The sequence below is a fragment of the Panthera tigris genome, chromosome A1 (assembly GCF_018350195.1).
Source record: "Panthera tigris isolate Pti1 chromosome A1, P.tigris_Pti1_mat1.1, whole genome shotgun sequence".
In the NCBI taxonomy this organism is placed as follows: Eukaryota; Metazoa; Chordata; class Mammalia; order Carnivora; family Felidae; genus Panthera; species Panthera tigris.
The window spans coordinates 91,702,114-91,717,291 of NC_056660.1; the positions used below are offsets into that span (position 1 = coordinate 91,702,114).

The following is a 15,178-nucleotide window of genomic DNA, read 5'->3' on the forward strand; positions in this document are numbered from 1 at the left end:
TCCCGGCTCTGAGCTGTCAGCAGAGAGCTTGAACTCACGAACTGTGAGATCATGACCTGAGCCAAAGTCAGATGCATAACCAACTGAGCCACCCAGGAGCCTCTGGGAGGTTGTTTCTCATAGATGAACAGTCCTGGGCTGGCTTTCAGACCAGAGAAGTGGCTCTCCTCCACGTGGCATTTAAGGACACAGGCCCCTTCATCTTGGGCTGCCACCATCCCCTCACGCCTTATCATGCGCATGCAGCCTGCTGAAGGAAGCAAGAGGGAAGGACAGCGCCTGTGTTAATGGTCCAGGCCTGGAAGCAACACGCATCCCTTCTGCTCACCCTGCACCAGCTAGAACTGTCACGCCGACCTGCTGTGCCACAGGGGACACTGAGAAATGAGCTTAGCTACCCGTGCATAAAGCAGGCAAGGACACACCGGGTGCCCATCCTGCAGGACAGGCTCTTCAACACCTGCGTGTTAATGACAATGAAAGGAGACAGGAGAGGAAAGCTTTTCGGTCAATCAGCTTTTCGGGAGATATCAGCAAGCACCTATCCTGGGGAACAAGCCGGCCTCCACCATTAGAAGGCACCCCCAGCCCTCTCCTGCTTCGGGATAGGAGTCTCCCTGCCACGTGGAGAGGCGAATGCTACACTGGGGAGGCACAGGAGGACAGGACATGTGGGAGGGACACGTCCCTCCTGTAAGTCAGAGAGGTGGGTGGGAAGGACCAGGCTTCCCAGAGGGGGAGACGCTGAACACTGAATGGGGGTTCTCCAGGCAGAGATGGTGGGAGACGAAGGCACAGAGACCCACTGAGCAAAGGCTCAGTGCTTGAGAGGGTGCAGTGTTCAAAGACTGCGGGTAGCCCCACATGACAGAAGGGAGTTGAGACTGTGCCGTCTGGCAGGGACTTTATGTGCGGCGACAAAGGGATCCGTTTATCCACAGGAAACAGGAAGTCAGTGATGGTGGCGATGGCACGAGCCCATGAAAGGAGGGGCGATGAGAGACATCAAGGAGGGTGAGTGGGCAAAACTTTGTGTCCGTGTGTAGTCACAACCCTGGCTCCAGGCACAGGGCGGTGGGCAGCAAGGCTGGAAGGATAGACCATAACTTCCCAGGGGTGGGCTTTGAAAGCCCGGCCTGGCAGGGAAGGCAATGGGCAAATAAGGAGAAAGCCACCCCATCACAGGTGGCAGCCCCCTGGCTTCCTGGAGACACCTGCAGCTAACTGCACAAGCCAATTGCATCACAATGGCTAGCAAAGAATCAAGAGATGATCCATTTCACAGGTCCAGTCCAAGCATCTCATCGAGAGAGGAGAAAACTAAAAGGGCAGCAAAGAAAAGTGTCTCAGTCCATTTGAGCTGCTACAACAAAAAAAAAACCCCATAGACTGGGCTGCTTGTAAATGACAGAAATTTATTCCTCCCAGTTCTGGAGGCTGGGAAGTCCAAGATCAAGGCGCTGGCAGATTCAGTCTCCTGGCTCACAGATGGCTGTCTTCTCCGTGTCCTCATCTGCCCTGGTGGGCCCTGCTTCCAAATAACATCACGTTGGGGGTTAGGATTTCAACATATGAACTGGGGCGGGCGGGGGGGGGGCACACACAAACATTCGGTCTCGGAGTAGAGTGTGGGAGGGGGTGACATGTCCGGTGGCACCAGGCCTGGGACCCAGGCCTCTCTGTGGACAGTGTCCACTCAGCACCCAGCGCTGCTCCGAGGCCCAGGCAGCTGGAGACAAGAGACAAGGGCACACTGAGGTTTCCGTCCTCCTACGCCCAGTGAGCGCAGACAAGGACACAGAAGCTCCACCCCTCTCCCTCACCCAGAAACAGGAAGCCACAGGCGGGGACCCACTTCTTGGCACCTCCCTTTTCCCTCCACAGCAGAGGGCAAGGCAAAGCCCCCGCTCCTGGGCGTGGACAGTGGCACAGGGAGCCACAGCCCTGGCAGCAACATCTGTTCCCACCACAAGGCTGGAGCAGGCAGGTCTTCACCAGCCAGGCAGGGGCGGTCGGCTGCCGAGGAGGGAGGAATAGTCTCCAGTGTTCTTGGTGTGAATGCTACATTGTGACTTCCGGTTCCACATTTGGCCAGTGAACTGGCCAAGCCACCTTTCCAAGCAGGGGCCGTGCTCCAGGCTCCAAACCGAAGACAAGCTCCTAGCGTGCAGAGGGGTCGAGGGATGGTTGCACCTCAGCAGACTCCTCGTCCCACAGTCACTCACGTGGCCAGCTGTTTGGTGGCCTTTTCCTTCTTGCCATCCGCCTTGCCCCACGCACTCTCATGGCTGCCCCCTCAAAGAGCTCAAGCCTGCTACTCCCTGAAACCCCCTCACCTCAAACCAAGTCCTGCAGAAGCCTCCTTGGTTTGATATACCCCTTTCACCCTGCCCTTCCACCTCTCCTTAATGAAATCCGCTGTCCCCACACGGCCCAACTCTCCTGAAAGCCAGGCCACACCTCCTCCCACCTACCTCAACACGAATGGAGGGGCCATCCACGTCCCCAAGCCTACTTCCCGGAGCAGTGCTGTATAACAGAAATAGAATGCAAGCCATAAATGCAAACACATGTATAACTGAACATTTTCCAACAGCCACGTTAAAAGACCATGAGGGGCACCTGGGTGGCTCAGTTGGTTGAGTGTCCAACTTCGGCTCAAGTCATGATCTTGTGGTTTGTGGGTTCCAGCCTCGTGTGGGGCTCTGTACTGACAGCTCAGAGCCTGGAGCCTGTTTCAGATTCTGTGTTGCCCTCTCTCTCTGCCCCTCCCCTGCTCACACTTTGTGTGTGTGTGTGTGTGTGTGTGTGTGTGTCTCTCTCTCTAGAAAATAAACATTAAAATTTGTTTTAAATAATAAAAAAAGTAGATAATTCAGGATGCCTGGGTGGCTCTGTTGGTTGGGCATCTGGCTCTTTGTTTTGGCTTGGGTCATGGTCTTCCGGTTCATGGGATTGAGCCCAGTGTGGGGCTCTGCACTGACAGTGTGGAGCCTGCTTGGGATTCTCTCTCCCTCTCTCTCCTTCCTCCTTCTCTCTCTCTCTCAAAGTGAATAAATAAGCTTCAAAAAATTAACTAATTAATTAAAATTTAAATTAAAAAAAGACTAAGAGAGAATTAGAAAAAAAAGGCAAAAGAAATACGTTAAATTAATTTGAATATACTTTATTTAGACCACCAGTCTATTCAAAACATTATCATTTCAACATGTAATCAACGTTAAAAAATTATTGAGGGGTGCCTGGGTGGCTCAGTCAGTTGAGCATCCGATTCTTGATTTCAGCTCAGGTCATGATTTCAGAGTTTGTGAGCTGGAGCTCCAAGTCAGGCTCTGTGCTAACAGTGCAAAGCCTGCTTGGGATTCTGTCTCTCCCTATCTTTCTGCCCCTCCTGCTCTCTCTCTCTCAAAATAAATAAATAAACTTTAAAAAAATATTACTGAGATGTTTTTCTTTTCCTTTTTTCCCCTTGGACATCTTTGAAATCCAGAGTGTATTTTAGCACATCTCCTCAATTCAGACTAGATACTTTCTTTTTTTTTTTTTTTTTTTAAATATAATTTATTGTCAAATTGGCTAACATGCAGTGTGTAAAGTGTGCTCTTGGTTTTTGGGGTAGATTCCCATGGTTCATTGCTTACATACAACACCCAGTGCTCATCCCAACAAGTGCCCTCCTCAATGCCCATCACCCACTTTCCCTCTCCCCCACCCCCCATCTATGCTCATTTTGTTCTCTGTATTTAAAAGCGTCTTATGGTTTGCCTCCCTCTCTGTAACTTTTTTCCCCCTACCCTTCCCCCATGGTCTTCTGTTAAGCTCCCAGACTAGATACTTTCCAGGTGCTCAGTGGGAACAGCACAGATCTAGACAAGGGCTGGCAAACTATGGCCCACCCCCCAAATCTGTCCTGCGGCCTAGTTTTGTATGACACTTGAACAGAAAATGGCTTTTATATTTTTAAATGATTGAAAAAAAATCAAAAGAATACTATTTCATGACACATAAAATCTATGAATTTCAAAGTTAGTGTCTGTAAGTAAAGTTTTTAATTTTCAATAAAAAGTGGAGCTACATTTCATCTGGTTTTTTGGGTTTTTTTTCTTTCCCGTTTTTAAGTAATCTCTATGCCCAAGGTGGGGCTCGAACTCACCGTCCCAGGATCAAGAGTCTCATGTTCTACAGACTGAGCCAGCCAGACACCCCTGTTTCATCTCTTCTTATTATCATGTACTCACCCACATAATAGCATGCCTCTTGGCCCACAAGGCAGACAATACAGTATTTACTATATGATCCTGTACAGGTAATATTTGCCCAGCTCTGTTCTACACCATTCACCTGCCCCTTAAACTCCAATAGAGGAGGGCCCGATTTGGCTTTGGAATCATATCCTGTCTCCCACCCAGCGTCCCAACTCTGGGATTCAAAACAAGTCATTTTCCCTTGGGGGCCTCAATATTCACTTGAAAATCGGGCCAGCACTCCAATGAACGTAAAGAGAGTGAAAACCGAGGGCCGGCCATAAAACTGGTGACTCTTCACTCGTTTCCAGTCTCGGTCTCAAGTTTCCAGCCTTCACTCCTCCGCCTGTAACACCTGCCCACAGGGCCCCCTTCACCTGACTCAGTACCTCCCGCAGGTGATGCCCCACCTGTCGCCTTCTCCCAGCATCCATCTCCGCCTCCGTTGGCCGGAGCCCCACCTCGGTGGCTTCTGGATCACTCTGGCAGTGCAATCCTCCAACTGCTTGAAATAGCGTCCCACCTCCCTCATCAAACCCAGTTCCCTGCGAGGGGACACCCGCAGCCCCAGGAACGCCCTCGGCTCACAGCTCCGACCCTCCTCTGCTCGGCCCTCACACTTCCGGCACGCCCACTGCGTGCTCTGGGCATGCGCGCGGCTCAGGTGCCTCCAGGGAGCGACCAGGCCCTGCTCCCGCCGAGCCAGTTTCACACTCTCCCCCGGTGTCCCAACAGGTACTTCCAACTGGCCTACCGAGGCGTGGGCCAGATTTGCAGGACCATGTCCTTCTTTTCCCTTGGCACCTCATCAATCCTGACACTAATATCTTAGTCCTGCCTCCTCCAGACACCCTCGCCGACCTCAGCCAGTCCTTTGGCAGGCTTCTGCCTTACCAGAACCAACTCCGGTCATCATCTCCTCCAGGCCAGGGTCAGGCTGGTCACCTATTTATGTTGGTCTAGTCTAGGCTGTTGAGCCTGGCCCACCCGTTTTCCTGTCGCGTCCTGCCAGTAAATCTTTTCCTCCTGGGGAAGCGTTCCTTCTAAAACGGCCCCTCCCTTTGGCTGCCGGGTCAGAACTATTTCCAGCAAGGATGAATGATATCCCAGAACTGATCTTGTTGCCCACAAATACTTTTGTCCCCAGTGAACGTTCCTCCATTTTGATAAAAAAAGTGAGAACTGGACTCGCATTGGGACTATGAACCCTGACCCAGGTCAGGAGAGCATTTCTCATACCAGTCACCAAATTTTCCTTCTAAGTTCCAGACAATTCTGTTTCTTTTTTCCTCTCCCCACGTTCTAATCCACATATAATTGACATGCCATAAAATCCACCTGGTTAAAACGTGTGATTCAACGGTTTTAGTGTATTCCCAGAGTTGGGCAATGGGTCACCACAATCTAAGCTTAGAACATTCACCTGACCTAAAAAGAAACCCCTTACCCATTTAGCAGCCATTCCTATCCACCCTCTCAGCTCCTGCAACCACTAATCTGCTTTCTGTCTCTCCTGATTGTTGTATTCTGGACATTTTTAAATAATTTTTAATGTTTTATTATTTTTTTTTTTGAGAGAGAGACAGAGCATGAGCAGGGGAGGGGCAGAGAGACAGGGAGACACAGAATCAGATCAGGCTCCAGAATCCAAGCTGTCAGCACAGAGCCGGACACGGGGCTCGAACCCACAAATCGTGAGATCATGACCTGAGCTGAAGTCAGATGCTTAACTGCTTGAGCCACGCAAGTACCCCTGGACTTTTTTTACAAATGGAATCATATAATATGGGGCTTTTTGTATCTGGCTTCTTAGCATGTTTTCAAGATTCACCCATGTTTTAGCACAAGATACTGCCTATATACAAGAGACTCACCAATCTATCTCCCCAGTCTGGCCCTTTCTCATGAGCTCCAGATGCACAGGTCCCAGTCCTATGGCCACCTCCACACCTCCACTTGGAGGTCATCTCAGGCGTCAGCCTTGACATGACCAATACAAGAAAACCACAGACTGAGATCAGTTATGAATACTGATGCAAGAATGCTAGTAAGTATAAGCAAGTACAATCCAACAGCATATTAATAATTTTAAATATTTAAATTTTTTTAACATTTATTTATTTTTGAGACAAGGAGAGACAGAGCATGAACGGTGAGGGTCAGAGAGAGGGAGACACAGAATATGAAATAGGCTCCAGGCTCTGAGCTGTCAGCACAGAGCCTGACGCGCTCGAACTCACAGACGTGAGATCATGACCTGAGCCGAAGTCGGCCGCTTAACCGACTGAGCCACCCAGGCACCCCAGTAATTTTAAATATTTAAAATATTTTTTTAAGTAATCTCTACACCCAATATGGGGTTTGAACTCACGACCGCCAGATCAAGAGTTGCATACTCCACCGACTGAACCAGTCAGGCGCTCCTAATAATAACTTGAAATCATAACCAAGCAAGACTTATTCCAGAAAGGCAAGGATGGTTTAATATTAGGAACTCCATTGGGGACACCTGGGTGGCTAAGTCAGTTGAGCATCTGACTTCAGCTCAGGTCATGATCTCGCAGTTTGTGGGTTCAAGCTCCGCATCAGGCTGTCTGCTATCAATGTGGATCTTCTTCTCCCTCTCTCTGCCCACTCCCCACTCGTGCTCTCTTTCTCTAAAATAAATAAACATTAAAAAAAAACACTTTAATATTTAAGAATGCCAGTAATATAATAATAATATTAATAGGAAAAATGAGGGGGGAAAAGTCTTATCACTACAGTAAAATCTTGGTTTTCAAGCATAATTCGTTCTGGAAACATGCTTGTAATCTAAAGCACTTGTATCTCGAAGTGAATTTCCCCATAAGAAATAATGGTGGGGCACCTGGGTGGCTCAGTCGGTTGAGCGTCCGACTTCAGCTCAGGTCACGATCTCACGGCCCCTGAGTTCGAGCCCCACGTCGGGCTCTGGGCTGATGGCTCAGAGCCTGGAGCCTGCTTCTGATTCTGTGTCTCCCTCTCTCTCTGCCCCTCCCCCGTTCATGCTCTGTCTCTCTCTGTCCCAAAAATAAATAAACGTTAAAAAAAATTTTTAAAAAAGAAATAATGGAAACTCAGATGATTCATTCCACAACTCAAAAATATTCATATGAAAATGATTACAGTACTGTAATATAATGCAAAATAATCAAGAAAATACAAAATATAAAGAAAAATAAACGAACCTGCACTTACCTTTGAAAACCTTTGTGGCTGATGTGAGGGAGACAAGAGAGAGGAGGGTTATTGTGTAGGACGACTTTCACTAACGGAGTCACTGCTTTTGCTACTGCCATCTAGCCGCCTTATTTCTTCTTTCTCCTTTAATATTGTGCAAATGGTCAATGTAGACTTCTTATAAAATCTCGCAATTTCTGCCACTCTCATACCTCATTTGCATACCTTGATTTTCTTAACTTCCACCAGAATCATCTCCTTCTTACCGCCTTCCTTTTCAATCTTTTCCTGCATGGGGCCATTGTATACACTCACATGGATGTTGACCACAGTAAAGTATTAATAAACTCTTGTCATATACTGTATTCACTGTAACTGGCAATAAGGCAGCAGAGGAAACGGTCTCTGTCTGCAGGCAGCCTGACCTAGAATGAAGCAAAGCATTCCTAAGCTTACTCTTGTATGGAAAAGCAAAGGACTGTCCATAGGTTCTTTGAAGTGCCAAAAAATACACTTGTGCTAGTTGTGGGCACCTTCCAACGTTCTGAAAAATCACTGATTTCTGGAGCATCTGGTTGGCACAGTTGGTTGGGCATCTGACTTCGGGTCAGGTCATGGTCTCACAGTTGGTGGGTTCGAGCCCCGTGTCAGGCTCTGTGCAGACAACTCAGAGCCTGGAGCCTGCTTAGGATTCTGTGTTTCCCTCTCTCTCTCCCTCCTTGACCCAGGTGCACACATGAGTGCTCTCTCTCTCTCTCTCTCAAAAATAAACATGAAAAAAAAAATTTTTTTTAAATAAAAAAAATAGGGGCGCCTGGGTGGCTCAGTCAGTTGGGCATCCGACTTTGGCTCAGGTCATGATCTCACACTCCGTGAGTTCGAGCCCCGCATCGGGCTCTGTACTGACAGCTCAGAGCCTGGAGCCTGCTTCAGATTCTGTGTCTCCCTCTCTCTGACCCTCCCTCATTCATGCTCTGTCTTTCTCTGTCTCAAAAATAAATAAACATTAAAAAAAATTTTTAATTAAAAATAAATAAATAAATAAATAAATAAATAAATAAATAAATAAATAAAACTACTGACTTCCGTCAAACACTGTGGCCTGAGACCGAGCATCCGAGTATGGGAGACAATCATCCACCATTCCACAGACAGAGAGAAAAACCACTGGCTCAGTTGTGCTCATGTGACATTCGGCATCACGTACGACTCATATTGCAAAACACTGCTTGTTTATTAAGTTAAAATGTATTAGAAATGTTTGCTTGTCTTGCTGAACACTCACAGAACAAGTTACTCACCATCTAAGGTTTTACCATATGAATGAACAGGGTATTTGATACATTTCAACATATATTTTTATTTAAGCCATTCTTGACAAAATAGAATAAGATAAACGCTTTTAAAAAACAACTGAAATGTCGTCTTCCTGAAGCCTTCTTACTTTGATTAAAGTAAGAAACAATACCTTCTTAAATTTATTCTTTAACTTTTCTGGAGGAACAACTAACACAATTGGACAAGAGAAAGAGATTCGAGGTGTAAAAGAGAAAAAGAGTAGGTAAAATCATCACCATTTGCAGATCACATGATTATATACTTGGAAGCCCCAAAAAGGATTAGCCAAAACATTATTCTAAATAAACAATAAGAGAATTCAGCAAGGTGGCTTTTATGTATGCCAACAATAATCAGAAAATAAAGGAAGAAAGGACATAAAACTCCTAGGAATACACTTAATACTCAAGATAAAGATGAAGCAAGTAGTAAACGCTGAGCACACAAAACATGTGAGGAAATGGAAAGGCCTTTTGTGTTCCTGAATAAGAAGATTCAAGATCACAAAGATGTCCAACCTCCCCTAGACATCTGATAAACTAATTTAAGGCTATCTATCCTAATAGAAACACCAACAATTTCATAAGAACAGTCTCCTATTGAAAAAAGCAAGATGCGGGTGCCTGGGTGGCTCAGTCAATTAAGTGTCCAACTCTTAGTTTCCACTCAGGTCATGATCTCATGGTTTGTGAGTTCGAGGCCTGCATCAGACTCTGTGCTGACAGTGCAGAGCCTGCTTAGGATTCTCTCTTTTTCCCCTCTCTCTCTGCTCCTCCCCTGCTCGCGTGGGCTCTCTCTCAGAATAAATAAACTTAAAAAAAAAAAAGGAAAGAAATACTTTCTAATACTTTCCTGATCCTCTCAACAATCTGACAGGGCCTTTTTCTCTGCCAGCCTCTCCTGCCCTCCACCGGTTTTTAATTCAGTGAACGTATCCAGAAACCTGACATGTTCATTTTCTTTTTTCCTTTATGTTTATTTATTTTTGAGAGAGAGCGCGCGCATGCATGCATGAGTGGGGGAGGGGCAGAGAGAGAGGGAGACACAGAATCCGAAGCAGGCTCCAGGCTTTGAGCTGTCAGCACAGAGACTGATACGGGGCTCGAACCCACAAGCTGTGAGCCGAAGTCCGATGCTTAACCCAGTGAGTCACCCAGGCGCCCCACGTGTTTGTTTTCTACCTCGTGCCTGAAAACAGCGTCCATTTCTTCTCTCACGTGTCAGAAGTGTCACAGGATGGCGCAGTGGGCTTCTCTGCTCAGTGCTTTACAGGAGGCTGAGTCAAAGTCTCTACCCACCGTGATCTCACCTGGCGCTCAGGGCGGGTGGTCCTCTTCCAAGCTCATTCCGGTTGTTGGCTGGACTCAGTTCCCGCAGGGAACTTGCAGGACTGGGGCCCCCCTTCCTGTCAGCCGAGGTCGCTCCAGGCTTCCTGCAGCTGCTGTTCAGTCCTTGCACAAGGCTCCCATCTTCACAGCCAGTTTCTAATCTCCCCAATGGCCCAGCTGCCACCAGCCAGGGAAGTGCTCTGCCTTCAGGGACTCATCAGTTATATGCTGGGCCAGCCTGGATAATCCAGGGCAGTCGGTGGTGCCAACTCACAGACTCACAGGAGTGACAGCCCAGTGGACCCACAGATTCTGGGAATTAGGGCAGGACCTCTCTGGGGGCCCAGTTTAGAAATTCTGCCTACCCCACCTGTCCTCTTCCCCACCTGCACCCCCCAGTCTCAAAGTCCTGCTTACCTCCTACATATTGTTCATACCCATTCCCTGAGCTCCGACCTCTTGGCCACCACCATCCTGGGCTCCTCTCACGGGTCAACTGGGCCACTGAAGTGGAACCCATGCTGCCCTCATCTTTCTTTCCCCTTCCCCAGGCTCCACTGCCCACTCCCCTCTTTTCCCACGGTAGCCAAATGATCTTACAAATGCACAAAGCTAACTGGCCTACTCCCCAATTTATTTATTTAAAAAAAAATTAATGTTTATTTATTTTTGAGAGAGAGAGAATAAACAGGGGAGGGGCAGAGAGAGAGAGGGGGACAGAGGATCTGAAGCAGGCTCCATGCTGACAGCAGAGAGCCTGATGCAGGGCTCAAAATCACGAACTGTGAGAGTGAGATTACGACCTGAGCCGAAGTCAGCCGCTTAACCGACTGAGCCACCCAAGTGCCCCTTATTTTATTTCTTTTTTCTTTTCTTTCTTTAAAAAGTTTATTTATTTGTTTGTTTCTAAGCGTTTTTGTGGGTTGTTTTGTAATCTCTACACCCTGCACGGGGCTCAAACTCACAACCCTGGGATCGAGAGTCGCATGCTCTTCCCACTCAGCCAGCCGGGCGCACTTACTCCCCAATTTAAATTCCTGCAGTGCCCCCCAGTAAGCTCAAGACCTAAACAAAACTCCATAAAGTTCATTCGCTCCAATGTTTTCTGGGCATTGACTCCTTGGGAGGTATGGAGATCCACTGACAGTCTCCGCCCTTCTGGGGTTTTCTGTGTTGTAGCCCCGTAGATCCCCAACAATGAGCATGGCCGCCATGAGCACTGAGGGTGGCCGACCTGGTGGGTCCTGCCACCTAGCGTCCTCAACCCTGCCCTCGCCCTCTGCTCCAGGCATGGCCAGCGCCCATCCCCCCACCGATCCAGCAACTCTTAGCAGGAAGCATGTTCTCCCAGGTTCCAGCTCCATCTTCTCCTGGCTGACCGGAACCTCTGGAGGAGAGAAAGACTTTCTCCCTGTAGTTCACCATCGCTCCCTCCAATGCCTAGCACAGAATTTGGCACATTCCAGGTGCTCAGTACATCTTTTGGAATGAATGGGAAGTCCAGTACAGAGACCCCAAACCTCACGTTCCCTCTACTCTTGATGGTTTGTCAACTGTGCTGACACTGCCGGCTGCAAAAACTCTGGCTGCTCAGACTTCTAGCCCATGGGTGCCCACACTGGCGCCCTCTGCCCTGGCCTTAGCTGTACACTGCAGCTGGAGCCCAGGATGGGACTGCTTGAGGAAGAGCTATTTAAGGAACATGGCACGAGGTCTGGCAGGCATGCCAATGTTGACTCCAGGAGGCCGTGGAAAAGGAGCACAGGAACAGAATATGTGCCCACGGAGCTTGCGGATCCTGTGAAACAGTGGGAGGCAGCACGGTGCCATGCAAAGGGGGCAGCTTTGGTACACACACACACACACACACACACACACACACACACACTGCTTAACACCCCATCAAGCTTTACCAAAACAGGAGGGTAAAAGAGAAAAGACAGAAGATGAGAAATTTTGAGAGCATGCAAAGCCAAGGGCAGAGGGTAACAGATGAAGCACGTGGTGAGAAACGCAGCCAGGCAGAGGCCGAGGGGGACCACAGAGGACAGCAGCCCTGCATGACACCCACAGGCACCAGGAGGGTGGAAGTGAGAGTCAGAACTGAAACAGGGCGACACCCCCTCCCCCCAACCCACCTCTTCCTCCAAGCAGCTTCAGACCAAAATACCCATCTGGGAAAAGCACACTTTTTTTTTTTCCTTAAAGATTTATTTATTTTTGAGAGAGAGAGCCCATGTGAGAAAGGACAGAGAGAGAGCGGGGACAGAAGATCCGAAGTGGGCTCTGTGCTGACAGCAGCAAGCCCGATGTGGAGCTCGAACTCAACAACCGTGAGATTTTGGCCTGAGCTGAAGTTGGATGCTCAACCGGCTGAACCACCCAGGCGCCCCAAGAGAAAAGCACACTTCAGACTCGTGTTGGTGGCCTGGAATAGAACCTGCTTCAGGCTCTGATTAGGGCTCAGGGGCTGAGGGTGGACTCAGCAGCCACCCCTTCCCCACCACCAGTGAGAGCCACGGCCCACAGCCCAGGGCTGCCCACCCCTGCACAAGCACCCAACTAGAACACATAGGGGCTTATGGAGTTGCCTCGGCTTCCCATCTGCGAAATGTCTGGATTAGGTGGTCCCCAGGGTCCCTTTGGTTTCCGAAAGTCCAGATCTCCCTTCTAATTATATCCCCGCCAGAAATCAGAGCCACATGTCACTGCCTGCCCCAAGTCACTGGCTGCGAAAGTGGGAGAGTCAGTGCTGAAGCCCTATGTCAGAAGCTGCCTAGTGACTTGAGCCTCTCCAGGCCCAGCCCTCCAGTCCCATCACTACCTCAACCCAGCCAGATGGCCCAGGGGCTGGGGGCTGTCTCAACCTCACCTGATCCCTTGGCTGCACATGGACCTCCAGCACATGCCCCGCTAAGGCATAAGCCCCCAGTGCTGGGCTCAGTTGTGTCCCTGAAAGGATCTATTCAAGTCTTAACCCCTGGTACCTGTACACATGATCTCATTTAGAAATAGGGTCTTTGCAGATGCAATCAAGGTAAGATGAGATCATTAGTGGGTCCTGATCCAATGACCGGTGCCTTTCTCAGAAGAGGAAAATATTGGAGCACTGGCGTGGCTCAGTCAGTTCAGCACCAACTGCAGCTCGGGTCATGATCTCAAGGTTTGTGGGTTCGAGCCCCGCGTCGGGCTCTGTGCTGACAGCTCAGAGCCTGGAACCTGCTTCGGATTCTGTGTCTCCCTCTCTCTCTGCCCCTCCCCCACTCCCACTCTGTCTAGGTCTCTCTCTCTCTCTCTCAAAAATAAAATGAACATAAAAATTTTTTAAAAAAGAAGAGGAAAATATCATGTCAAGACAGGTGCACAGAAAGAAAGGCATGTGAGGACGGAGGGAGAGATGGGAGTGATATGCCTACAAGCCAAGGAACACCAGGGACTGGGGGGCCATTCCAGAAGTTAGGAGAAAAGCATGGAATAGATGTTCCCCTGGAATCTTCAGAGAAAACATGCCCCTGCTGATACTTTGATTTCAGATTTCTAATCTCTAGAATTGTGAGACCATAAAGTTGTGCTGTTTTCAGCCACCCAGTTTGTGGTATTTTATTAGGGCAGCCCTAGGAAACTAATACACCCAGTCAGTTCCCAGTCTCTGCTGGTTGAACAAATGAGTACATCCCACTCCCAGCCACTCCCCCCAGCCCCACCCCCTGCTTGCAATCTGTCATCAAGAGAGAAAGGAGAGGGGTACCTGGATGGCTCAGTCCATTGAGCTTGAATATCCAAATCTTGATTTCAGCTCAGGTTGTTGCATCCACACGACTCCTGAAACAGAATGCTACGGGCACCAGTGACAGTCACAACAAAGTTTATTACAATGAGAGGCAAGGCGGACTGATCGGGACCAACACTCTTGGTAAGAGTGCAGCCTCGAACAGCCGGGGTACAGAGTTTTTATAGCCGATCACATTGTTTTATCATCACCTGGGAACAGAACAAAGAAACAGTTTCCAGATGAGTTAGAAACAGTTTCCAGATGAGTTAGAAACAGTTGCCTAATGAGGTGTTTATTTTAGACTTTCTGCCTCTAAGTTGCAACCAGTGGATCTCCTTGACCCTGCCTCTGATGCTCTTTTCTTTGAACTTTTGTTTCCTTAATTGGTGAAGCCTAATTTACAAGAGTATAAGGCATAATTTACAAGAGTAAAGCAAGGCTGTTATCTCTTAACCTTCAGTGTCAACACAAAGCTGTTATTTTTCAAGCTAAGCGTTAAGCCCTATACTACAATTTAACCCTTACAAGGTCATGATCCCAGGGTCATGGAATCGAGCCCCATGGCGGGCTGCAAGCTAAGTGTGGAGCTTTCTTAGGATTCTCCCTCTCTCTCTCTCTCTCTCTCTCTCTCTCTGCCCCTCTCCCCTGCTCACAAGCTCACTCTTTCTCTCTCTCTCAAAAAATAAAAAATTTTTAAAAAGAGAGAGAAAGAAGAAAAGAAGAAGGCCCACCTCTCACATTGGAGAGGTTCAGGGCAACAGTACAAATGGAGCTCTTGATCCCCCCTCTTCTATTCCTACCCACGCCTTTCTGTTCTGACAGTGAGGGACCCACTTGCACATGTGTGGACGCCCCAAGCCAAATGTTCACACTCTGTCCACAACCTACCGACCCACACCTTGGCCGCCCTTCAGATCTACAGGGATGGCCTTCCCTCTGAAGAGCAGACTGGGGGACAGGGCTACGCAGCCTGCAGGCCCTTCTAATGGACTCCGCACCAACTGAGCAGAGAATTCCTGTACCTGGAGGGTTGGGGGTGGGGAGCTGACCTCCAGGCCTCGGGCTCCCAGATTCTTCACCCCTAACCTGGGCCCTCTAAAGCTCAGGCCCCGGGAGGGAACCTTCATGCCACCAGCAGAAGCAGAAGGGCAGCCTGAGGGCTTTCCTGGCAGGATCTCCTTCAATCCTCATCTGATTTGAAAGACCAAAAAAACAGGAGCTCCTAAAGTTAAACAATTTGCCCAGGGGGTAAAAAGCTGATAAAACCTTACGGCTGGGATTCAAATCCTGACCTG

At 48.8% G+C, this 15,178-nt stretch overlaps 1 protein-coding gene across 1 annotated transcript; it reads right to left on the bottom strand.

Moving 5' to 3' along the window:
* Positions 1-1,209: 1,209 nt before the first annotated feature.
* Positions 1,210-11,403, bottom strand: LOC107179716. The gene is made up of 4 exons (XM_042956202.1): positions 11,257-11,403; positions 4,655-5,040; positions 2,475-2,529; positions 1,210-1,729 (listed from the first exon to the last, which is right to left on the bottom strand). The coding sequence occupies exons 1-4, from the start codon at positions 11,401-11,403 to the stop codon at positions 1,697-1,699; spliced, it is 621 nt and encodes a 206-aa protein (XP_042812136.1). The 3' UTR covers positions 1,210-1,696.
* Positions 11,404-15,178: the final 3,775 nt, after the last annotated feature.